The sequence below is a fragment of the Poecilia reticulata genome, chromosome 20 (genome assembly GCF_904066995.2).
Source record: "Poecilia reticulata chromosome 20, P_reticulata-male-v2, whole genome shotgun sequence".
Classification (NCBI taxonomy): Eukaryota; Metazoa; Chordata; class Actinopteri; order Cyprinodontiformes; family Poeciliidae; genus Poecilia; species Poecilia reticulata.
This window is the reverse complement of record NC_088849.1, coordinates 22,328,473-22,355,504: the sequence shown is the minus strand read 5'-3', so window position 1 is coordinate 22,355,504 and position 27,032 is coordinate 22,328,473. Positions and strand designations below refer to the sequence as shown.

The 27,032-nt window shown below is 37.9% G+C and overlaps 1 protein-coding gene and 1 long non-coding RNA gene across 3 annotated transcripts; both read right to left on the bottom strand.

Moving 5' to 3' along the window:
* Positions 1–1,253: 1,253 nt before the first annotated feature.
* On the bottom strand, positions 1,254–22,331 carry LOC103456734 (gamma-aminobutyric acid receptor subunit rho-3-like). 2 transcript variants are annotated; one of them, XM_008396444.3, is made up of 10 exons: positions 22,096–22,331; positions 16,196–16,308; positions 7,524–7,591; positions 5,554–5,777; positions 4,788–4,870; positions 4,542–4,679; positions 3,241–3,393; positions 2,599–2,660; positions 2,056–2,187; positions 1,254–1,764 (listed from the first exon to the last, which is right to left on the bottom strand). In XM_008396444.3, exons 1-10 carry the CDS (start codon positions 22,230–22,232, stop codon positions 1,462–1,464), a joined length of 1,413 nt encoding a protein of 470 aa, XP_008394666.1. In that variant the 5' UTR covers positions 22,233–22,331; the 3' UTR covers positions 1,254–1,461. The 2 variants fall into 2 exon arrangements, with proteins under 2 accessions (XP_008394666.1, XP_081457518.1); XM_081601392.1 differs by lacking the exon at positions 22,096–22,331 and adding an exon at positions 21,381–21,533.
* A 535-nt stretch (positions 22,332–22,866) lies between these two features.
* Positions 22,867–26,767, bottom strand: LOC145549330 (uncharacterized). Its single transcript, XR_014085257.1, has 4 exons — positions 26,567–26,767; positions 25,068–25,200; positions 23,994–24,063; positions 22,867–23,753 (listed from the first exon to the last, which is right to left on the bottom strand). It is a non-coding gene; the product is annotated as an uncharacterized LOC145549330 (long non-coding RNA).
* Positions 26,768–27,032: the final 265 nt, after the last annotated feature.

Below are 27,032 nucleotides of genomic sequence, written 5' to 3'. Positions count from 1 at the left end.
TTTTAACTGATCACAAATCTGGAGTACAGTAACTGATTTTTAACGGTTGCGTCACTTTCAAGCTAACTTGAAGTGACCTGAACTTTATTTAAACACATTTAAACATATTCCCAGTTTAAAATTTCAAAGAAACAGAGTAGTGTCAAACATTCCCAGTTCTTTATGTGTAAATATTCATCAATGGTGTGGTTTGGTTATTCTTAGCCTCAGTTCTCCGTTTCAAACAACCGATTTAACTCGGACAGCTCAAAGTAAACAACACAAAAACCTTAAAGAAAAACAAGCAAAAACAAAAATCACCGCTTCCGCCACTTTGGGTCAAGCTAACCGAAGTCAACACCCGCGTTTGTTTGCTTGCTTTCTTCTTCTTCTTCTTCTTTTTTTTTTTTTTAGAAAAACGGCCTCTTCAGTTCACTAGTCAGTCAATTATTCCCCCGCTCAACGTCTGTTAGGCTAACGGTTCCAGCTGATGCTAACATTTTGGCGCTCAGCTCGGCAGAGAGCGGCTCGGTTCGGTTCGTCTTCCCGGATTCAGAAACTCACCTGGATCCTCCTTCCCGCCTCCTCCGTGGGCTCAAGTCACGCCGGGTTAGAGGTTTTCTCGCACCGTGTTCGTGGCAGTGGGACTTTCTCCGCGTTAGCGTCCATGAAAGCGTCAACCGTTGACACTTTGCTGCTCATACCTAAATTCTGCGGTTGCTATGGAAACAACGGGGGGCGGGGGGGGGGGGGGGAAATAACAACATTCGCTGATTGGGCACGCGCGAACACTCACCTGTAGGCGCACAAAGCAAACATATTATATTATATTGTAATTATTTCAAAGGGAAACTAAATGTTTTATACAAGTATCTTGAAAGAGTTGTGTATGTTGATGCTTTTGGCAGAAATGCTTGTTTTTAAACAAATGTTAATTTTTTTTATAGAGAATGAGAACATTAGGCTTGATTTTATTATTATTTTTTGTACCATCAATAAATTAAAACATTTATGTGTAAAATAAATAATTGTAGTGTGATTGTTGTGTTACAATCTGACAAGTAGTGTTTGAGCTTCAGTTTGTTCAATTATCCATAATTGCTTTAAGCTCCACCCCCTTTTCTAGATTCCGCAGTTCTGCCTAAGCCCCCATATAACTTTGGGCCTTTCTGCCCTGTACATTAATTAACTAAACTGAATTGTGACAAGAATCTATAGCTAACATGTTTGAGGTTTATACCCTCAATTAAAATGGACGTTTTACTTGCAGGAAGCAATTTTTACATGAATTCAACTTTATTTTAGCTCTTATACACAAAATATTAGAACATTTGATCATGACAAAACACAAAAAGAAAACACAGTTTAAAAAATCCAAATAAACAAATGTTGTACAGTCAGGATGTTAAGCGTTTGGCTGATTGAATCAGTCCGACTCGTCCTGCAGACAGTGCAGCACGGATCCGGTCAGCATGGATCCGGTCAGCAGTACAGGCTCCAGTAGACGGTGTTGAAGAGCAGGTAGGACAGCGGGAAGGCCAGGCGTGAGTACGAGTCGATCATGTAGCTGTTGTTCACCAGCAGCTCCACGTTCTCCCGCACCGACCGCTGCCGCCGCAGACGCGTCCCCTCTGGCGGCCGCAGGTCCGAGTTCGGGCTTGGGGCTGTAAGGGGGTCGGAGGTCAGCGCCGGCGCCATCCGAGGGAAGGTGGTCAGCTCAATGTCGTTGTCATGGAAACAGCCATCAAAGGCCATGGCCTGGCTGGCGTTGAAGGTGGAAGGGATCTAAAAGGGGCAAAAAATTATTTGTTTTATGAAATAAAAATATCTAATTATGAACATTTCTGAGTAATTCTTAATTATGTGGTGTGTAGCTATTAGTTAGTTATTAGTTGGCAATGAAACATTTAATTTTTAATTTATCACTAAATAGAAATATTATAATAATATAATTTTTTATTTTTTTAAACTTAGAAATTACTTGTAATATCAAAGTGTGACCACAGGGGGGAGACAAAGTAAGCCATAATTCTGTAGATTTTTGTTGTGGTTTTGAAACAGCGTCTTCGTCCTGACCTTCCCCCTCCTCATCTTCCTCATCTCCTCCAGGGTGGTGCAGTAGTTGACGGCAGCGTATTCGATGACAGACAGGAAGACAAACAGGAAGCTGGTCCACAGGTAGATGTCCACAGCTTTCACATACGACACCTGCACAGTAAAACACGCCTTCTTTTTAACCCCACGTTTGCTTCTAATCAAACTTTTATTGGTTTATTTAGCTAAGAAATCGTTTTTTTTATTATTATTATTTGAAGGTCAGGTGGCATGTGTAGCAGAAGTTACAGAGAAAGAGAGTCAGATATAAACATCTGAAAAGCAAAACAGGACTGTTTCTAACCAAAACCTCTTTAAAAAGCAAGGTTCAAGTTTTTAGTTGAATTATGAAAGTATAAAGTTATATGCTATTTAATTTAGTATAATTTCCAAGGTGATTATCTTTCCATGTTGCTATCTCACTGATTTCCTTAGAAAACTAAGACAGAAACTCTGAACCAGAAAATAACGAGACTAAGTGTTAAGAGTCGGAGACGGTGTCCGTCTCCATGGAGACGTCCAGACCTGAGGCATGGATGAGGACACTCCGGTGATGATGGTGGACATGGTGAGGACGGTGGTTATACCTGCAGGACACAGCAAACGGTTCTGTCAGACTTTACTGCTTCAGTCTATTCACTGTCATTCTCCCAAAAGTCCAACAGAGGGCGCTGTGCACCTGTTTGGCCTGAAGTAAGGAATGGAAGAAGAGGCTAAAATAATGTTAATGCTGCAGTTTGTAGCACAACAAACAGTTTTAACAGTTTTTCTGTGCTTTTATAATTTGTCTGCTGCTTATTCCTAAGAAAACAATGAAAATAGCATCCTTAGAATAACAGATAAAATCCTAAATATATTTTAAAAAATCATTTAGCCATTTTAATCAAACTGAAACTTCTCATTAATGTAATAAACTACTATATTTGCTGGGTGTGATGACATTATCATAGTATGATAGTGATTTAACTACCAAAAATACTTTACCATTCAAGGAAACTATAATTTTACACACTTAATAACAAAAAAATTCAAGTTTATCCAGAAATACTTCAATTCTCTGCTCAGATAGACTCGATGTAAAGGTGTGAGAGGTGGTGACATCACAATATAAAAGAAAAAATAACCCAAAGTAGCAGCCATGCTGTGATGGAGGGTATGATGCGTTACCCAGAGACACGCGGGCGGGAACGGCTCTGCGGTCGATCCAGAAGGAAACCCAGGACAGGACGACCATCAGCATGGTGGGGAAGTACGTCTGCAGCATGAAGAAGAAGATGTGGCGCCGCAGGATGAAGTTTATGAAGAGTCGGTTGTACCAACCTGCAGACACACACAACGGTGTTTACTGCAAAACTTCAAACGTCTGACAGATTAACGATTGATTGACGTCATCCAACAGAACCAACAGTCAGTGTGTTAAAAACTGACTCGGGTCGATCTATGACTCAGGACAGAGAACCAGAACCAGAACCAACAGTCTCTGCTACGGCCACCAAGGATGGACATAAAAATAAAAACTAATGCAGTTAAAAACTCAGTTTTACAGTGTCTCACTCCAAAATATGGCAACAACAGAACAAAGTACAGCAACACAACAACGCGTAATATGGCCATACGTAGAATAATCTAGACTTCTGCATGTGTGACAGAAATTATTCTAAGAGTTCAGATTAACTACAAACCCTGAGAACTGATAAGACGTCTGCAAATTTTATTAATATTAAAACATTATGATCATAATGTCATATTGCACAGAAATAGAAAATACAACTTAATCTGCATTTTTAAAATACTAAAGGGTATTTAGAGTTATAAATTGTAATGTTTCCCAGCTCATTTGGCTTATTTATGTAGTTAATCAGATTAATCACACTATAGTGATGTAACTAATCACTGTTATGTTTTTTAGTCAATAATGTGCATATAAATGTCTTTGCTCTGGGTTTCATTTTCAGGACGGTCCAAGAAGTTATTTATTTTATGAATGTTAAATATAAACTGGCTGTGACTTGATGGAAGGATAATTCATCATTTTTCAGACATTAGAAGTGAAATAATCTGCCAGTGAAACTTTTTAATCTATATTCAAGAATGATTTATTTAAAACAAGCAAATTTATCTTGCTGAAAAGTTAAGTTAGTTTTGTCTTAATTCAAGCATACAAAGCATACAAACTAGAGAATTATACTTTGTAATATTTAGTGTTTTGCAGTGTATGGTTCCTGAAGGCCTCAGATGGATGTCTAGGTTTCCTTACAGCATCAAACTAAACATCTGAGGTTCAACAGGATAAATCTCAGTGAAAATGCCGAGTCATGACGTTCTCATCATGTGATTTTTGCCATATTAGGATGAGATAAACAACTTTTTGTCACTAAAAGTTGTATTTTTCTGGTTTGATTGCAGTTCAGTTAAATGATTTTGCATATCATTAAGTCTAAACATGGAAACTGTGCGAGTTTTCGTACCTGTGCTGCTGTAGAAGGCGAGGCCGCTGGAGGCGTGGAAATGCTCAATGAAGAACTGGGACAAAACGATCTCATCCGTCCTCAGAGAGTCGTTCCCGTTCTTCCAGTAAAGCATCAGGTCGTTCTCATTATAAGCATCTGCAGGCGACAAACGGGACAGAAAGTCGAGGAAACTGATGAAGTTTCTGTCTTACAGGTTGAGCTCGTTAACAGTTCAGAGGGATTCGTTACGGATTTGATCCTTACAGCTCTCCAGCTCCAGAGAGCAGTTCTGAGTGTCCAGAGGAAAACTGCTGAAGTCCATGGAGCAGAGAGCCGTTACCGTCACCCTGAAACACACACACACACACACACACGCACACGCACACGCACACACACACGCACACGCACACACGCACACACACTTCAGAGCAGAAATAACTTTCATTTTATATTTTTAGGATTTTAACATTCCTTGACGTTTCCTCTATCAGCAGCATGCATGGATTTTAAAAAGGACCAAACACTGAGCCGTGTGGAACTCCAAATCTGTCTTTATGTTTATGGAGGTTTTGGATTTGAATGTTTTTTCAAGCTAAGCTAGAAAAAAATCTGTCTCAAAATGAAAAACATTTAAAGGCTTCAGACCGAACGTTCAATACGAGTCGGCCCTGCAGATGACAGTGAGGGGAGCAAAGGCAATCGCTTCTGGCTGAAGATATATATTGAATAAACAAAGCAAATATCGTTGAAGTAGTCATAAAAATATACAGAATAGTTTTTATAACAAATAACATATGCAAATATAAAAACAAATGAATATAATAAGTATATCTATTAAATATATCTGCATGGATACAGTGCAGAAGAAGCGATGTTTCTTCAGGTAAAACTGTTTCCCACAGTAAAATCTGATAAAAACAAGCAGAGGACACAGTTTCACCTGAGAAATTTCTTTAAATCTATGATTTCTGAGAGATTGTGGATATTTCTGTGTAACCTGAGAGGACGTGGTCTTTTCTCTGATCCATACCTGACGCTGTAGAGGATGTTTCCGTCAGGGTAAACCCGCAGCATGATGTTCTCCATGGTGGTGTCATGGATGAAGGAGCGCTTGGAGTGGACGAAGAAGACGTCAGGAACCCAGATCTTCTTCACCAGCCGGGAGTCGAACGTCCGGCTCTGGTTGGTGTGGGACGGAAACGACAGCCGTTCGTCCTTCCAGTAGTGACGCAGGTACAGAGTCATGGTGAAGTCCTGCAGCATGGAGACATCACTCCCCTTTCAGCTTCACTTTACTCAACTTTTAGAATCGGCTGAACAAAACAGCAACCTACTGACAGTTTCAGATCATTTATTTTTATTTTACTTCTGTTCGAATATTTCAATTTTCTTGTGGTTTCATGGTATTTTTGATTGTGAAACATATATTTTGTATGCTCAGATGCTGTGGGAAACATATGCTAATTTTACATCGTTACCTAAAATATCCCAGCAGTACCGTTTCACATCAGCAGGGGGCAGAGATGTTTCATTTGGTCAGGACAAAAACTAAAATCATAAAAATATTGGGCTGAAATTGTTCCAATCTATTTTAATCAGATATTTGCCAAATATAAAAATACTGTCCAAAAAACTATAAATAAACCTAATTTCTGACTTTTTGAATATATTTTCTATAATGGGTTATTAGGGCCAAGCTAAGAAAAACAAGTCACTACGAAAATGGCGAGAATAAGATTACTAGAAAAAATCTGAACGAGAATAAAGTCATAAAATTATGAGAAACAAGACATAAAGTTGACATAAGAAGAGAATAAAGACGTGATATTACCAGAATAAAGTCATAGTATGAGAATAAAGTTGTACAACAATCAAGTCGTAAAAATACAAGAATAAAGTCACAATAATACAAGAAATGCATAATGAGAATAAAGTCATAATAAATGAGAAGAAGGTGGTAATAAAACAGCAGTAAAGCTGAAATGATTATTATCGGTAGCAGATCTGAAAAGACTGAGTTTAATTTGAAGAAAGAACCACAGATTTGCTAAGCTGATCTCATTAGATCTTAATAACTGAAGTTTTTTCCCATTAAAGTAACTTATTTCTTACAATTTTATGACTTTCTCCTGTGTGTTTATTGTGCTAATAATATGACTTTATTGTCATAATTCCAAAAACAAATCTGTCTAATATTCTGTTGTAATTTCCTATATTTAACCATCTGTTTTTTATTACCACAGACTTATTCAGCTGCTATTTTTCCAGAGTGGAATGACGAGGTTTTTCCTGCTGCGGATTTTTAAGCATATACCTCAAATTTCTAAATTGGATTAAACGGCTCTAATTTTATCCGGTCTGACCATAAAGCGCTTCTGCAGAAGACCTTTGACTTTCCCATGTCGGTAAAACAAAGTGATTTCTAAATGTTTAACCGTTCATTGCTTGATTCTTACCAGTAAACGACCAAATATCATGTAAAAAATCTCACTGAAAACTTTAATCAAGTAGAGGTTGCAAAACATATGTGTTGAAAACTATAACTTTTCTTTAGACCGTCGCCTTTTTCAGCATTTTATTAACTTATTTAGGAATGTTAAAGGCTTTAACAGAGTTATATGTATTTCTCTGAACTGGGAGGCTCCCGGTCCAGCTCAGGCAGCCATGACAACATCTTCCTTCCTCTGCATCGATCATCTCAGCCGGAGAAGAGTCCAGTTCAAAGCTGAACCCTGGAGGTCGCAGGGAGCGGCTCCACATTATTACTCCTCTTTTCACGGACAACAATGGAGCAGCAAATAAATCCACTTTCACAGAACATATTCACACAAACACTTCAGGAGATTCTTACCGCGTATGGTTGTAAATCAATGTGCTTGAAAGGATGTTTTGATTATTTCAGTTGATTTACATAATTTTTTTTAATTTCTTCCTTTGATGGGAGTCAGCAGGGATTTTCATGGGCCTTTCGCAGAGTAACAGAAAAAGACAGAAACTCACCATGTTGACCTCAGAGATGCTGTCGATGCTCTCCACCTGCACATCGATGCCCACCGGGATGGCTGAGCCTGAAACGACGGCAGGACGTTAAACTCTCACTCAGAATCAGAACAAAGCAGAGCGGATTGTTCCTAATGCAACCCAGGCATCTTGGATATCCGATAAGAATCTGATCTTTCCAAATGTGGCCTGAGTTTGTTCGGCTTTCATCCGACCTGAACGTCATTGGTACTCGACAAACGTCACTATTCTGCGCCCTGATGCGAGCAAGCGGGAAGAAAACCAATAACCATGGCGGACCATGATGTGGGTTAAGCTGTTCAAGTGCTGGCTCCGGCTCCGGCTCCGGCTGGACAACAAATGCAAAATCGTCAGATGTGCTCCACCATTAGCATCCACGTTTACTTCCAAAACACTGAGCACGCTCTCTATGTGTGACATTATGGCGCCCTCTACTGCGCATGCGGTCGTTTGCAGTTCACGCAAATCGCTTTTATTTGGAAGTGTGAACGACCACGCCAAAAAGAAAAAAATAAATCGATTTTACAAAAAATCGGATTTCGGTCCGTTCAGGCTGCAGTGTGAACGTATTATTACTAACCATTCATCTTGATAATCACTCCTGGAATATAAAAACATCTTCCCTATTTGGTTTAACAACTTTTGTTAGTATTGTTTCAGGAATAAAGGAATAGTGAGGACAATATAGATATAGTTATAAAAATACAAAAATTTAGTACAGAAAAAATATTTAAATATTTAAGCTACTATTGAACAGAGTGATGGTTAGCTTAGTCTAAATAGCCTGTATTTTACCTTATGTTAGCTTCAGCAGTTGCTACTCTCTTAGCTTAAGTAGATGCTAGTTAAACTAACTTTCAGTAACTCTTAGATACACCTCGTTTAATTATCAGATTGAGTAGCTCAGCTAGAATGACTTAGACTAACTTGCTGTTGGATTTATCAATTGGTTTGTTTGCTTAGTATAAGCTATGTTAGCTTAAACAACAATTAGCTCTGACAGATGTTAGCTTGATTAAGTCTTAGCTTAAGTAGGTGTTATGGTGTGGTCTCTTTGTACTTAGGAATCAGATTTTGTAGATATAACAGAAACACCCCAAGAAGTTGGAAATGGGAAAGACCAGTCGAAGTTTAGTATCCAATATGGCCGACACACACAGAACATGGTGAAAGTTGCTTATGGTTGTAGTGTTTGTTTTTATTTTTGAGAAAATAAATCCTGGGAATAAATAAAATAAGGGATACTTTTTTTGAATGTATAATTACCTTGACATTTAATTTTAAATATGCTGGAAGGCATGCTATGCCCTGCGACAGACTGGTGGCCTGTCCAGGGTGACCCCACCTCTCGCCCAGAACGTTAGCTGGAGATGGGCACCAGCAACCCTCCCGACCTCACTAAGGGACAAAGGTGTAAAGAAAATGGATGGATGGTATGCTAAATTTTTGTCATTCGTCTTATTTTATCACAAGATAAAACTTTTCCATACCTCTGTAAACAGATTAGGATAAAAGTTCTCTGATTTGATTGGGAAAAGTCAGGCACTCAGTCATGCAGTTCCTCTGTTCAGGCCTGTAAAGCTAATTTTGTTCAGTGACATCCTTGGTCTTTACCATAAGCTCACTACAACCAACATCAGCCCCTCTTCTGCCCGCCTCATTAGCAAATTAAATATGTATAAACCTGATTTAAGCACAAACATAGCAGAAAAAGCTAAACAGCACAAATTCTAGAGGAAAAAAGGCTTTGATCACAGCTACTCTCTTGGCTGCTTTGCCTCCACAAAACAACCAGGATCTGATGGTGTTTGGTTTTAAGAATGTTGGTCCACCACAATGCCAGCCACAACGCTCCTGCTCTTGTTTGGAAATTTGCTCGGCTAATTTTAGGATCTGTTTTGTGCTGTGGCTTAGAGACAAAACCAACAAACACCCTTCTTTCAACACAAACATCAACATTACAATTCACTGCAGACAAAGTCATAAATCATCCTTGTTATGGGGACAGAAAGTGAAAAGCCAAACAGGAAGTGAAATCCACAGGAGGAAAACAAACCGAGAGCCCCTGTCTGTTTTCTCTGTGGATATTTTCATGATTTTTGTTTGTGTAAAGGTAAAAAAAACCAACAAGTTGAATCAGGAGCAGGTGATGAAGTATTAATTGTAAAAATACAAGTTGAAGAACCAGTAGAACGGTCAGTCTGGAAAATGAATCCATTAATGATAATCTGGGAAGAAAGTTATTTTAAATACAAAAGTGTAAATGTATTCAGAGATGCTTCATTTATCCTAATAGGACATTAAATGTCATCATAACTGATATCATCCAAGTATCTTCAAATAATCGTTTTTGATGGTGATGTGTGAGCAGGATGAATCCCCAGTAGCAGTCAGTGTCACAACAAATCAAAGAGGCCTCTGACTGAAGACTGTCGCTATGTGACTGACAAGCTAACAGCTCGATGTCATGGCAGCAGAGACGATACTCCACAGTAACATGTCCTGAATGATCAGTTGTTAGCTAGCTGTGCTAATCCAACTCCTTTGCTTTTGCCGCTCATCTTTAAGTCTTTGTCTGGCCGTATGGATAGAGAGACGTTGGAGTAGGGGATATGATGGGAGGATTCTCTCTCTGCATCATTTTCACCTCCTCTGGGGCTTGGGGTCAAAGTTCAGGTATTATCTGAGTTTTTGAGATGCTAACCAGCTGCAAAAAATACCAGTTTGCTTCGGTTAAAAATCCTTCCAGCTGCACATCTTCCAAAACCAGAGGAAGTAGCTGTCCACACATACAACGCCTCGACTAAAAACAACACAAACAACAGTCTAGAAAAAAAACAAATGAGAAATAACGAGCTGCTCCAAAACACTGTTCCATAAACTCTGTGTTAATTATGTTTATTTTCAGCTCCCAGCAAATGAAAACACAAGAATATCACATCAGACCAATAAAAAAATCAACCTCCAGAAGAGAAAACCTCCAGGAGAACCAGAACCTGGCTCAGTGTGAACGGCCATCGGGTTGGACAAAACAAAAACACTCCGATCCAGGAGGAATGTGTGTGAAAGGCTGCACTGCTAAAACAACATTTTACCAAGTATTTCAGTTTAGTTTCTAGTGCAAATATCTTAGTATACATAAAATAAGACTAAACCAAGTTACAAGTCAGTTTTCAGCAAGATATAGGAGCTTTCTTTAAGTAAGTAATTCCTTCATATTGATGAAAGAATATTAGTTCCACTGGAGGATAATTTCACTTTTAACAAGACATTTTTTTCATGTTTTAAAGGAAATAATCTGCCAACTGAAATAGTACTTTAAAAAAATCAGTATTAATAAATTATTGACCTCAAACAAACTCCTATGTAAATTGCTAAAAAGTTACTTGTGAGTTAGTTTTGTCTTATTTCAAGTGTGCTGATATATTGGCAGTAAAATTCGACCAAAACACTTGGTAAGGTTTTGTGTTTTTGCAGTGAACAGGTACATTTTGTGACCGCTTTCTGGATCTGCAGCATCTGGTCACATTCCTGTCCTTCCTCCCGTGGGCTGCAGGGAAAGAAGCCATGTTATCCTGTTGGCTGAATGTAAGCAGACCCACCACACAATAAACATTTTATTTACTGACACGACTGACAGCCAGGCCTGTAAAACGTCTGCTGCCGCTCGGCTTTGTGCCCGGGAGACAGAACCGGCAGCGTTGCCCCGACAACGACCGGTGTGGACATGGAGAGCTTCCTCGCTCACCGCCTTGTCTCCTTAGTGTCTTAGAGGAAGGTCAAGGCCAACGCCGCAGCGTTTTACTCAGACATGAATTCACTCTGACATCTTTTCAAAGTGCTACACTGCAAAAACACAAAATCTAACCAAGTATTTTTGTCTTGTTTCTGGTGCAGATATTTTGAGTAAACTTGAACTAAAATTGTATTAATTTAGAAGTAAGTTTTAAGCAAGCGTAGCAGCTTGTTTTAAGTAAAGGAAATCCTTTGTATTGATGAAAAAGTACAAGTTCTACCAGCAGATTATTTCACTTACATAAAGAAAAAAATGTTTTATTAGTAATAAAATAATCTGCCAGTGAAACTAATTATTTTTCATCAATATTAAGGAGTTATTTACTTAAAAGGGACATATTATGCAAAATGTACATTTTGCACATTTTTATGCTTCCATTTGAGTTTCCTCTGCTTCAAAACAATAACCCAAGTGTTGTTTTAAGTTAATGTTTTTGATGTTTGGAAAATGAGTCCTTTCAAAAACCTCCAGAATGTAACATCACAAATCAGCAGGCACTACACGTTTTCTAGCAACCCCACCCGAGTACAGCCCGTTACCTAGCAACCAGAGCTGAGCTCCAGCACATTTGGTCAGCTGGTTTTACTGCTGTACATGGTTGTTGTTGTTTTTATGTGCTGTACAATGGCTGCTGGAAAAGACAAGAGTTTTGTTGTTGATTTTCCATCCTGAAACCACTTCGTTCTTGTTGGTTGTGAAGGAGGTTCTACTAATGCTTTTCGTAGATGTACAGTTGCATAGTTGAGCATCTGTTTGCAGCCATTTTCATGTGTGAGTGTAAACGTTGGGGGCAGCAGCTTATTTGGACTTAAAGTGACAAAACCCTAAAAAAACCTCATAGACATATCCTAACCTGTTCAAGAAAGGATAATAGATCACCTTTACATAAAGCTCCTATACTTTCGTAAGTTTTTTTTTTCAAGTGTACTAAGATTTCCATTAGAAACCAGACCAAGAATATTTGGTAAGATTTAGTGTTTTTGCAGAATAAACTACACTTTGAAGCAGCACCCAAAAAAATTCCTGAAGGTGAAACAAATGTGTCTGTTGTACAGGTAACAAAATCATTTAGACATTGCTGATTAAAATATGTTTTCCTGCTGTGAACAAAGTGTTCAGGAGCGTCAGAGCACGAAAAGATGAAAAGCTTTTAGAGCGTTGTGTTCTTTTTCTGCGCCAGTTTTTCTTCTTGTAAAATCTGAGCTTCTCTTGAAGCCAAAATGTTGTTCAGTACCGAGTTAAATCCAAAACGGAAAGAGGAAACCAAAACAAAGGCTGCAAAAAGCAGAAGGATCCAGAAGTGACACAACAAACCGCAAACTGATCCTGATGGGGAGGATCTGACAACAGAGGAGGGAAACGGAGGCCTGAGAGCAGAGGGAGGGCGATTATCTGGAGCAGGCAGGAAGACAAACCAGAGGAAGAGAGAAGAGAGCAGAGCCACAACTAAACCAGGACAGGTGAGAATTAAACGTTCTAAGCAGAACAAAAAATTAATGAAGCTAAATTAATACGAATTTCTACAATAAAACCAGAATATTATTTCATCGATCCAAACCCGCTCCAACAGATTTACAGAACCAAGAAAAGAAAGAAAAACCAACGAACACGACATTTAACCACAGCTTTCCACTTACACTGCAAACATTTAAATCTTACCAAGTATCCTGTCTGGTTTCTATTGCAAATGTCTTAGAACATTTAAAATAAGTAAAGGAAATCAATTCTGCAGCAAGATAGCAGTTTGTGTTAGCCAATAAAAATGTTGATGAAAATTATTATTTTCACTGGAAAAACTTATTTTTATTAGTGAAAAAAATCTACTTTTTAAAATAAGTATTAAGAAATTACTGACGTTGTTTTATTATACAGAAGAGGATTTCTCCCTCATTCAGCCAAAAGAGCCAGATCTGTGCCGTCCGTCCTTAATTATAACAGAAAATATCTAAAGGTTTTTGTATTTTCTGTATTCACAGAACTTGGATGCCTTTTATCACAGATTCACAAATCCAGCCTAAAACCAGAGACTTTTTCTGGATCACTGTTACATTCTCATTGACTCAAAGACACCTGATTATGGTTCTGCAAATCTGAGCTTTGTAAGTCGGATTAAGCTCAGGTTTCATCCACTGGGCCAGATTTAAGAGAAACAAAGAGACGTGGGGCCGAAACAGCCCGGAGCGTCACTGACGCCAAATCTGTTATAACGGAATTATGTCATAGAAATAACTCAATATAACATAATATCTAAATGATCAATTAGAGACACTTATGAAAATCAACTGGATCAATTTGGCTTTTATTGCAGATGATTAAAATCGTAATAAAAACTTTAAATAAAATCTATACAGCTATTGGCAGAAGCTGATGGTTTCTATAGGATTTGGTTCTGACCGAAGACGGATTTCATGTCAGATTAACAGTTTCTGCATTGATTTGATTTGACCATATGTATTGGATTATAATCCCATTTTTTGTTTTCTGGCAGAAGCAAGCAGCTTTTTATTCAGAATGTCGTATCAAGGAGTTCAAGATGAAAAATATTAATTTTTTAATATAGGATTTATTTTTACCATAAATATTTCAACTCAGATTAAAGTTTGGATATTTGTCCATATTTCTGTGTGAGATTATTTTTGCTTTAAATGCTTTTCTATCAGAGGGCCAATAAATGTATTTGGCCTTGTTGTCATGTTAGAATAGAATAGAGTAGAAAAATCCTTTATTCACTTTATAAAAGACATTATAAAACCATCTATAAACAACTGTATATTAAAATTAAAATTAAATAGAAACCTGAAAATGACATTATTATGTTTCCATTGGATGCATGCAGATGAACCAACACAAGGCAGCATTTTAAAGAAAAGATTTAATGTGAATGAGGGAAAATAAAAGCTAAAAAAACTGAGATTCTGTTGATAATTTGGTGCATTAATTGATTCAGTTTCTTTTGCTCCATATATGCCAGTTAAAACCTGCAGAAGTTTCTCCACCAATCACCATCTGGACTCTTTGAGCTCCAACTAAATATACTCTGCAGAGTTATGGCTGATTCCTATTTGACATTTTTATTTTTATTTCAAAGTTTCATGTTTAAAATCAAAGACAGAGAATCTTAAAATCCCAGCTGTGCTCAAAATAAAGATAATTTGAAGTCAACATGTGTTGATGTTTGTAAAACATATGTGGAGAAACTAAAGGTTTTTTTTTTTATGTTTCACTTTGATGTGTAAAGACCCCTTAAAGGTTGACCTGGAATTAGAAGTATTAGTCATAAACACGTGCAAGAAATAACATTAAATGCCACATGGAGTATTTTTGGTGTGTAGGTTGAACCCTGAGGTGTCTGAAGGGGGGACGACTCTAAATCTCCAGACGCTGCAGGCTTATCGGAGAGAGAAAACTGCTGAGATTTAAATTACAGTGCGAGGAAATGCCACAGGGCTGCGGGGCAGACGGTGGTGCTGCTGCTGACCCCACCCTGAATGACGGGCAGGACCACAGACTGCAGTGAACACGTTAAACACGGCTTCATCTTCCAGACCCAACGGGATTAAAATCATATCTGGATATTTAAGATGTCAAACTTCTGCCAAAATGCAAGAACACAGAATAAGGTTTACCTTCAGCCCTTGATTGAAATCAGTGACATGAGATAGTAAATTCAGGATGAGACTTTGGAAAGTGAAAGGAAGAAAATGTCATGAGCAAAAAGTATTACAGTATTGTCTTCTGTTCAGAGAAATCCTGTTTACATGATCACTACAGTTTGAACAAACACAGACGGTAAAAAATGAAGGACAGCGTTTAGATTCTCCTGCAGGATTTCCTTCATGTCATCCTTTGAACTGAGAGTTTAATCAGAAAATAACATCTATTTTTTCAAATGCACTGAATTTCAGCCAGATAAAAGAACAAATAAAGGTTAAATTAAAGAAACTGTCCAGTCGAGCTAAAAAAGGAGATTATAAGGCCTCCTTTTAAGGGGAAGATTGAAGTATTTGAAAAAAAATAAAAAAATACTTAACAAATTTTCTTCTTCTTCTTCATTTTTACCACCATCTACTTAAAGATGTTTCTAAACTGAAGCCACTTTCACTGAAACTGAAGATTTACTTTCAGAGAAACTCCAGTTTAATATGTGCCCATAGTTATTTGTCACTTTTGTCTTATTAAATGTGTTTCTGTTACTTCATTCCTGCAGGTGTTTTTCTTCCCACATCATGTAAGAAATGCTCTGAATGGGTCTGACAGTAAATGCCATCACTTTCTAAAGTCTCCTAACAGTACAGTGGGATTAATACATCTCACTTCACTAGCTCTTAGTACCGTGACATCATTTTGAGGATGTGTGTATATCTTTACATGCATTGTTGTGTGACGGTCATTGTTGCAGATGACCCTTTGTTTCCCACCTCCCATCTGCTCCAGACTTGGAATATAATCCAGATTAATGCCCACGAATCCCCCCGACTCACACACACACACACACACACACACACACACACACACACACACACACACACACACACACACACACACACACACACACACACACACACACACACACACACACACATACAGCAGATCCCAATCACATTTGAGTGAGCGCGCTGCTGTATTCCCAAACTGCATTAACACTCACACAGTGGTGATATCTGGGTCAGCGCTGCTGATTTTTGGATCGACACATCCGCTGTCTAAGCGCTGCTATCATCGGCGTGGGAGTGATTTTCTCTGTGTGAGTGAGTGGATTAACTCATCAGGGATCAGGGATGAAATGAGGAAAGCTATTGTCTGTTAAACAATAGGTTTGCTGGATTTTTTTTTATGATGATTTTCTGTTTCTGACCTCCAAAGCCTGGTCTGATGGCGAAGTCTTGCTCCTCGATCCTCAGCAGTTGTTCACTTTTTATTAGCAGCGTTTTGGTGCTGTCCTGCCGCTTCAGCTTGTAATCGATGCGTCTGCAAATGAACAGACAGCTGAGTGATTAGCTCTGTTTTAGGCTGTGATTACAGGTTTAATTAGACAATAGAGATTGTGCTTTGCTTTTTTAATCCTCACCTCCAACTCGCTCTCATTCGGCTAAAACCGTAACCTTAATGGCTTCACACTCAAACATTCATGCAAACAGAGACATTTGTTCTCCTTCTCTGTAATTTTATTGATTTGCAGCCGTTTGTTGCCGTGTAAGTCTCATAAAAATAAAACCAGCACATTTATGTTTTAAAATAAATCAAACTTTATTCAGCTGCTAACATAAGAGAGAATTTGAACCTCATAATTACAGGCTTAACTGACTGTGTGTGAGAAGTCATGAGCTAAAATCAAACACATGTGCAAACATTCAAAGCGCAGGTGAACAAACAGCATGAAAAACGACAAACCTGCATGTCTGGCAGATGAAAAGCTTCAGTAATACATCCAAACACATCCACAGGTTTATTATGAGAACAGCAGCCAAACGCTGGGTTCACTAAAACTACTGCTGAAACATGTTTAATCCTTAAAAATACAAAATAATACAGACTTATCCAACAAAAGGTTCAGAATAAAACTGAATAAATATAAAAATAATCCGACAACAATCAAAATAACTTTATCTCATATTCAGCAGAAGTTCACATTCTCTTACATACCCTCTTAATAAGCAAATATGATATTAATATCAAGTTTAAAGGTGAAAAAATGAACTTCAGCCTTTCTTAAGAGATTAAATAATATGAACAATCTGTAACTATTTGTGACATTTATACACATTTAGGATATTTTTCATTCATCATTTTGCAATACTATTACATTTAAGCTATACTTTACTAAATTCATTTATCAGTTCAATTTCTTAACTTCTAAGTGGATTTTATTGTAATTTTAGACATTAAAACTTACATTATTAAAGTTTTATCTTGAAGGATTGTAATTGAGAGAGGATAAGCTCATTAAATATGATTACTATTATATTAAAGTAAAGTAGTGAGTTTGAAAACATCAGAAAGTGAAAGTTTTTATGTTTATTTTCTTGAACCAGTAGAAGATTTTATCAGTTTGGCCCTCAGAGAGATGGAAGATCTGATAATCAGACAGATGAGGGCAGAGCGACTGCAGGTGTCAACATCTGGATTCAGCCGTTACACACACACACACACACACACGCACACACACACACACACACACACACACACACACACACACACACACACACACACACACGCACACACGCACACACACACACACACACACACACACACACACACACACACACACACACACACACGCACACACACTCACACACACACCTAACGAGCTACAGAATCAGATTTATGATCTGTTATCACATTAATTATTAGAAATGAGTTTGCTTGTTGCAGTTTCCAGATCATTCCAGTGGATCTCTGATCGATCGAGGGATTTCTCCAGTGTCAACTGGTCCAAATGGGATTTAGCAGAACTGGATGAGAATCTGACCCATTTCTGTTCTAATGTGTCTTTAAATTATATTTAACATGAAGTGAAGCTAAATAAATCTAGTCAGGATTAATATTTATCAATAAATGTATATTCCTGAAAGTTTATTCATAACGGTAATTAAATTAAAAAAGTAACACTGATATATTAAGTGTTTGTTTATGTCATAAAAATATAATATTACATAAAATCAATACAAAAGATTTTCAAAATCTGCATGCTAAGCTATGAGCTACACAACTAAGATCAGCAGCTCCACAAAAGTCAGAAAGGTGCTGCAACCAAACACATTGATGGAAAGTTGAGTGGAAGGAAAAAGTGCAGCCTCATGAAGCAAACCTCATTCGGGTGTGTGGCAGAGATTCCAGTCAGAAGGATCCAGGAATTGGACTACAACGATCACAGAAGCATCTAACTTAGACGTGGGAGAAACTTTGAAAAACATTTTTATGCATCGTTGTTGTTCTGAAGTCTCAACATACAGTCAGTTTTAAGTTTCTTTGGATTAACAAACCTGCAAAGTAATCGTTGGACTACAAAAACACAAAATATTACAAAGTATGTTTGGTCTATTTTAATATTAATATCTTCGTATACTTGAAATAAGAAAAAAAAAAACTTTGGCAAGAAATGAAAGCTTATTTTAAGTGAATAATTCCAAAATATTGATGAAAAAGTTTTATTTTCACTGGGAAATTATTTCAATTTTTTCCATTGTAAGTTAATTAATCTGCCAGTGGAACCAGAACTTTTTAAAAATCTATTTTAGGGATTACTGATTTAAAACAAGCTCCTATTTCTTACTGAAAAATCCCTTTTAAGTTAGTTTTGTCTTATTTTTTCACAATAAAAAATAGACCAAAAATACTTGACAAGATTATGTGCTTTTACAGTGTAAAAGTATTTATTTATTCTCTCAAAGCTTGAAGGAAAATCTCTGCAGAAAGTTGATTTTTCTGAGATTCTGTGCTAATTTTCACTGCCTCGGGTATCAGCTAATCGTCTTTTAAAAGATTAGATCCTGTTTTCCAATAATCACTCATTTCTCTGCGTAGAGCGTCTGACCCGACTGAGATGCTCGGACCGACCCGCCGCAGAGAAAACTTCTGTCCTCTTGACTCTGATGGCCTTTAGACACTTAACCAGAACCCAAAGTTAATTTTTTCCCATCATGCCGTAGTTCCTGCTCCCACAGATCACATGACTCTCCAGCTCTGCAGGATCGGCTCTGACGTTTTATGGATCCAGATGTCGCCGCCTGCTATCTAACAGCTTTGACCTCCAGAGAAACAAAACGTTTGCAAATGTTGAATCAGGTGAATTATTAGCTCTGGAGGCGGTAAAAGGCCAATAAACTGAAAGGTGTCGAAGTGATTATGTGAGTGAGGTGAGGAAGTAAATGCACTGCAAAAACACAAAACATTACCAAGCATTTTTATCCAATTTTAGTGCAAATATCTTAGTACACTTGAAATAAGAGAAAACTAACTATAAGTAATTTTTCAGCAAAATACAGGAGCTTATTTTAAGTCAATAATTCCTTATTATTGATACAAAAAATACTAATTCCATTGAGAGATTATTTAATTTATAACTAGACATTTTCCCCATATTTAAGTGAAATAATCTCCCAGTGGAAATTACATGTTTTCATCAGTATAAATAATTTTTGACAACCTCCTATATCCAGCTGAAAATTTACTTCTATGTTAGTTTTCTCTTATTTCAATTAAGATATTTGTACTAAAAACTAAGCAAAAATACTTTTTTGTGGCTACAACTTACTTTGTCTATAAAAATTTTACGTTTCGTACTTTTTTGCAACATTTTTAATCCAATTGAAACAAATCTCTGACTTAGACACTGGAAAATAACTTGTGTATAAATTATGTTGTAAATGTTTCTGAATATTAATTAAAAAAATAGAAAATGCAAGTTTCAGGAAGCTTTATGCTTTTGATGACATAACTTATTGAAACAGTAGAAACTAAACAGTCAGCAAAAAGATTTTCCTTTTAAATTCTGGTGAAATGATACAAACTCGCTTTTAGTTTCAATACCAGCAGTAGTTCAGATTATTAATATGCGGCTAACACTGAGTTACTTGACTAAAAATGAGAAATATGTTCATTACGAAACGTCATGAGGAGGAAGTGAAAGATGTTAAGAGTCTGCCTGTGTTCATTTCAACTGAACCCACAGAGCTACTGGAAAGCTAAAATAAAGAACGTTCTCATGATGAAGATTTCTTTATTATTTAAAAACCATTCTATCAGTTTCATAAAGTGGAAAATACTGAAGCTCAGTGATTTTACCTCACCAACAAAACCTGACATGAACTTAAACTTTTCTACTTCCCTGATTTTAGGATATGTTTTTGCATAGAACGAATGTAAACTGGATAAAGTTTGAACATGAAGGGGACTACTCTTTCTAATGAAGCTTTATTTTACATTTCTGAAACGGCTTCTTAACATTGCATCTTTATTATCTCTGTAAAATACAACAAATAAATCACAGATCAAAAACACTATTTAGCAGAGCAAAGTCACATAAAGATAAAATAAAATATTGCCCTTATTTCCATCCATCCATTTTCTATCACCCTTGTCCTTTAGTGGGGTCAGGAGGTCAGGAGGTGCTGCTGCCTCTCCAGCTAACATTCTGGGTGAGAGGCGGGGTCACCTGAACAGGTCACCTGTCTGTTGCAGGGCAACACAGAGACACACACACACACACACACACGCACACGCACGCACACACACACACACACACACACACACACACACACACACACACACACACACACACACGCACGCACACACACACACACACACACACACCTAAGGAGAATTTGGAGAGATCATTTAACCTGACAGTCATGTTTTTGGACTGTGGGAGGAAGTCGGAGTACCCAGAGAGAACATTGCCCTTATTTACTGTGACAATAATAAGGGTCAAGGTCAGAGCACTGTGTTTCATGCTAACCTCAGCTAGCGTCTTAATAACAAGCTAAGAGTAGCAATGCTAGGTTTTAGCGTTCTTTCTGACCGTTTAACATATTTTTATAAAAGTAACCTTTTAAAGTAATCTCACCATTTTATCTGTTTCTAAAGGAGTTAGTTATATTATTAAAAAAAAAAACTCAGACATCTTTTATATTACTAGCACACACATCTGTTAGCATCGAACATGAAGTCAGATCTCAACCACTAAAATATTTAATATGTTTAAACTAAAAAAAACACAAAAGTTTTTTAAAACAAGAAAACTTTAAAGTTACTTAGCTTGCTGATGTTAGCTGGCTAAGGTTAGCTTTGCTAGCTTGGTAACTAAACTAATATCTGGCTAAACTAAAGTGAGTTTTGTAATGTTATGTAAAAGTCTATTGTATTTTATAAAAACTAGAAAGAATAATGGAAGATTTGTGCTAATATCCATTTGGCTTTTCATCTGTTCTAGCACTGACAAACTGAAGACTCAGTTGGGCAGCATGGATAGAGAGATAGAGAGAACGGCTCAATGTGAATGTAAACTGGTTCGGATGCAGGCAGGTTATTGGTTGACTCACCTCTGTTGACTGCCCATGTAAAGTTAAGGTCCTCTGACATGTTTGCTAATTAAACAAGCATCAGTTCTGACGTAAATGTCGTTCAACTGGTCAGTCAACAACTGTAGAGCAAGTTAGAACAAATGTGGGCCAACTTCCTGAAGAACAGGAAGCAACGACAGCAGACTCTGTTTTCACCAGTTCAATGCTGGTACCTCGATCCCATACCACACTAGCATGGACCATTAGCATCCTAGGACTTCAGGTTATCATATATCTGATTTGATAATCACTACAATACAGCTACCTGACCTTTAACACCTGCAGTACTTCATTTTGCCTTTGTTTTGATGCTTATCTTTATGTGCACTCACATTTAGTACCACCCAGGTGTGTCTAATAATGATTATTCTTCTGCATTCTTTGCTAGTTGCCAATATTTTCAAACTAAAACCACAGTGGTGTCCCTCACATACCAAAAGCAGACAGATTTACAGTTTATTCATCACTTTGGCTTTGGCTTGAGTGAAACTGAGGCCTGGAAGTTTTACAGTCGACAGCTGAGAGCAGAGCAAAATCTCTTTATGCTTTATGCTTTACAATGACGGAGATTACAGAGATATGATGCCTCCATCTGCCACTGTTCCTCCTCTGTCTCCTCATTTTCATTCCTAAACTCTTCCTACATCAGTCTGCTGGAGGACAAAACTTTGACAAACTTTAAATTGCGTCTCACCCTCCAAACTTGAACTTGCTGTTTTCTCCCAGGAAAACCTCCTTGTGCCTCCTGCGGTTGGAGCTGCGGCCGCCGGTCGCCGTGGCAACAAAGCTGGCCGCTGTCAGAGCCAGGCAAGCCAACACGTCCGCCTTCATTTTTCACAGGTCTCCCTGCCAAAACCGACACCAGAGCAGCATCCCCGCCGCAGCGAGCGCCCTGCTCCGCCGCCAGGAACATCCACACTCAGAGCCGGAGGTTCGGGTCCAGCATCCCGCTGCGGATCGCTGCTTCCTCCTCTTCACGGCTCCTGGACGGCAGAGGGACTTGACAGCAGGGCAGAGACATGAAGAAACCTCCTGACTGCCTCCTCTTCCTCACTCTGCCTGCTTCGTCTCCGGGTTGTGGTTCTATCTCTGATTAAAATCGATATGAATCTATTCCTCGCGGCGACAGAGGAATGACACTAATTCCACCCAAATCCTCTTATCCACGGCCACAGCAATCTTTCACTAACCTACAAACAGTCCGTCTCGCTCACACTCACTCCCATCAGTAATCAGGATTTTCTCGGCAGGACAATGAAAAAGCTGCACCTGCGGATTATCTGGAACACCTTCACGTGTCGGTGTGAATGTGCACGCAAGCAGAGGTCAGCCGGGGCAAACGGATCCCGGAAAAAGAGAAAAACATTGTCAAGATAATTGAGGATTTAATCCGAGCTGAAGTGGAGAGAAATGAGTCTAATCCAGAATAACACCTGTGGAAGAAGTTAGCCCACTGACACAGAAATCTGTCTCTGCTGTTGCACTTTATTAAAATAATGCTGTGATACATAAACAGACGTTTTCATCCGTCGTTGAAGTTTTCCTAACTGGTTAAACTTTCTGCAGTTTTTTCTTGGTCAAAAGTTTTATGAATATCAAAACATGATGAGAGAAGCAAGAGAAAAACACAACTTCAAAAGAGATTATGGCAAATTATCATTTCCAACTCAGCCTCTTCAGAGGGAAGCAAACAAAAATGACTGATTTTGCAGCACCTTTTTCAAAAGGTTGGGCTCAAAGTTAAACATTTTTAAGCTTTATTTTCACTGTCTTACAAAAACATTGTAAGTCACATAACCTTCCCTTTCTACTGCGTTGTATTAGGGCCATTAAGGATTTCCACCAAAATACTCAGACATTTTGAGATTAATTCAACAAGTTTTCTAGAAAAAAACAGGTAAATTTCTTAGTTTCTGCAGTAAAAAAACGTAAAATTTTTGAAATGTCTTTGTTTTCTAGAAAATTTGACATTAATCATAGTTTAGCTAGCACTATCTGCGTGCAGGAGTGCTACAGATTACACGGTTTATTTGGAGAAAAACTGCTAAGTTTTTGTCTTTTGGCTCTGAATGATTGCAGGTAAAACGTTCAAGAGATTTCAAGACACAGGAAGTTACATCAGAAGGGGATTAGTCAAAATTCAGCCGAGTTGCAGTGAATAGTCAGAAAAAAAGGAAATACAGAAATTAAGTCAGATTTGCTGAAAATTTGCAATGATTGGTGAAAATTTCTGCTTTTTCTTGTTGCAGGTAGAAAAGCAGGAATGCATTGTTTTTATTTTTCATTGCTTCGACGTCTTTATAGGAATCAGATTCCTCAAAGTATCTCAGGCGGAGGACACTTCAAGTTTTCCTGTGAGGAGAGAAATAAAGAGAGGCAGACAAATGTTTACGGATGGTTTTTCAAGCACTGAGCTCTTTTTCATTCTCAGAAATGCTCCTAGTTGTGTTTCCTCCTGTACAAGTAATAAATACTTAAAGCTTCTGTTTCAGAATAATAAACCTTACAGGTTCTTTAAACTCAGATCATTGGCAGTATTAACTGGACCTGCTTTGAGTAGCTCCACTCACTGCAAACTCTGATATTTCTCACCTTCTTCATCTTCCATTGGAGCCATTTTGAATCTGGGTTGATACAATACGTTCCTTTCTCAGTAACGACCCTATAAAGACAGAAACATCACAGATTAGCAGGATTATCACTGTTGTTTGATACCATTAGTCCTGCTCAGGAAACAATTAAATAAACGATGCATTCACAATTACCTAATTATTAAAAATCAGGGACAAAGTGACCAGAACTAGTATTACTACTAGTTCAGGACTGCAGACAAAGAACAATTAGGACACCCGAATAAATATCAATTTCTTTTAAATGGTCACACATCCGTCTCATTTTTTATTATCTCTGGACAGAAAGTGGTTTTACTGCACTCAATCAACACAAATCAACTTTGTTATACTCATTAAAACAAACATAACAACATTTTGCCAATTCTGTGGTTTGCAGATGTGATTTAATCTGATGTAACAACGGCCTACTTAAAGCACTGAAGGCTGTTTTACCACCTGACAGTCCGGTAGAATCAGCTGGATTTCATTTATTCACCTGTTCCCCTCCTCACCTGCGGGGGCGCTAAACCAAAAATCACTGAAGGGAACAACATGAGAACCTCTGAAGAAGACATTGAGCGCAACTTCCTGTTTCACAAAATGTAAATAAAGATGGAGTGGCGTCAGATTTGAGTGGTTGGAGGATTTTTCTTTTGTCTTTGACTAAAAACCGTGAATCATTTCTCCTGCTTGCACTAGTCATCGTTTTGGTTTTATTTACCCAGAATGCCCTGCGCTGTAGTCCATTTCCTGTTTTCAGAGCGGCCTCCGGTCTGCTGGGTGTTCACATATTCATTCAAACCGGACCAAAGTAAACTTCAACCGAACAGAGACCGACCAGAGTTCACACCTCCCCAAACGAACCGGACTGGAGTTGGATTACAGCGGACTGAACGGGACGGTGTGAGTGCAGCACATAACGTCAGATTCAAAGCTGCACCACTAGAGGGAGCTGAGCTCACAAACCTCCTGCGCTCTAAGAAAAAACCTGTGGTCACACCTGGAGCAGGAAGAGAGATAAAAGATGAAGTTGATCTGTATTTGCTGTGCTTACAGATAGAAATGTTGAAAACAGGATGGTCTCGGTATCTGTTCGAAACACTCCACGATCTTCAATCTGACTGCATTTGATCCTTCCTCACAGCAGGGAGGGATTACATGGCCTTTTTCTTTAACAGACGAACAGCCTGGAGGAAGAAACGTCAGAAAAAACATGAAGAAAATAGTTTTAACAATGTTTTTCCTTTCAACACTGTATTTATTAAAGCTTAAAATATATTTATAACACACAATGTTTCAAAAACCATTAAGAACCAACACACACTATATATATATATATATATATAGTTTTCCTTCCATCCATTTTCTTTCACCCATGTCCCTGATGGGGTCGGGAGGGTTACTGGTTCCTCTCCAGCTAACGTTCCGGGCGAGAGGCGGGGTCACCCTGGAGGTCGCCAGTCTGTCGCAGGGCAACATAGAGACACACAGGACAAACAACCATGCACACACACACACACACTCACACTCACACCTAGGGGCAATTTAGACAGACCAATTAACCTGACAGTCATGTTTTTGGACTGTGGGAGGAAACCGGAGTACCTGGAGAAAACCCACCATGCACAGGGAGAACATGCAAACTCCATGCAGAAAGACCGGGGCCGGGAATCGAACCCAGAACCTTCTTGCTGCAAGGCAACAGCTCTACCAACTGCGCCCCTGTGCAGCCCGTATATAGTTTTTTTTTTAGCTGTTTTTCAAATTAACATTAAACAATAGATTAACAAATGATATAAAGTGCAACAGTACAACATGTTTTTATAAAACTGTATTCTTTATTAAATGAAATGATTTTGTGCATAATCTTTTAGTTTTTTCTTATTTGTTAAAATTTTCCTTCCATAGAGTCTGACTTTCTAGAAATCGTAAAAATATAGATTTGGAAAATGTTGTAATCTAAAGGTCAGGAGGTTTTGTTGAAACTTGATCAAGAGAACAGATGTTATTTCCTTGAACTTAAAGCCAGTAAAATCAGCCTGATATTTGCTAAAAATGATCAGAATAAAAGTAAATTTTAAACATTTTTATATTTCAAATTCACAGTGTGACGTCTGCATGTTCAGACAAATTATAGATTTCCCATCTGAGGTATATTAAGGTCTGAAAGTGTTTCTGTTTTAAGAGGAATTGCTTTTTCCCTGTAGTTGTTTAAAATGGTTGGTGCTGCATAAACACATTAAATTGAATTTATTTTAATGCACAACGTTCACCGTGTTGGATTTTTATCTTGGTTTATTTGAATAATCAAGAGCTGAATCAAAACACAATATGCTGTTAATATTTAAGACGTAGATCTTCATGAAGACTGTTTAATGTGTTTTAAACTTTATTTTTACTATATTTATATATTTTTTTGACATCATATACTTATTATTTATAAACCAACAATCAATCTTTGCCTGTAACAAATACAAAATGTTAAAAGTTGACTCTGTGGATGAAAAGAACAAAGATGTAATCAAACCCTGAATTATTTGAACGGTACGTTACCAGCAGATGCAATGAGGACGAACCAAACAGCCAAGATGGACAGAAACATGTTGGGGTCGTCCAGATGTTGGCCTCTGCTCTGCAGCGAAGCCGTCTGGATCTGCTGTGAAACTATTTGCTACCTGCAGCTTAATGCAGCTCAGTCAACCTTTACAGCTCTTAAATAAATGAAATAAATAACAGGAAATGCTTTTTTAAGCAATGGTACTTCAGAGGAACATTCATGAGGTAAGTGCTGTGGACAAACAGAAATGGTCACAGGCAAAAAAAAAACAGGAAATCCACATTCTTAGGTCACAATCTGAAGCAGCCTCAGCCGGTTCTTCTTCTTACTTTATTATATATTTGCGTTATAAAAACTCTGCGTTGGTGAGATTATAATGAGATAATGTTGCACAGCACATAGGAGGCCATCAGATAAGCAACGAAGCTAAGCTAGACCATAAAAACCAAGCTTAACCATTCT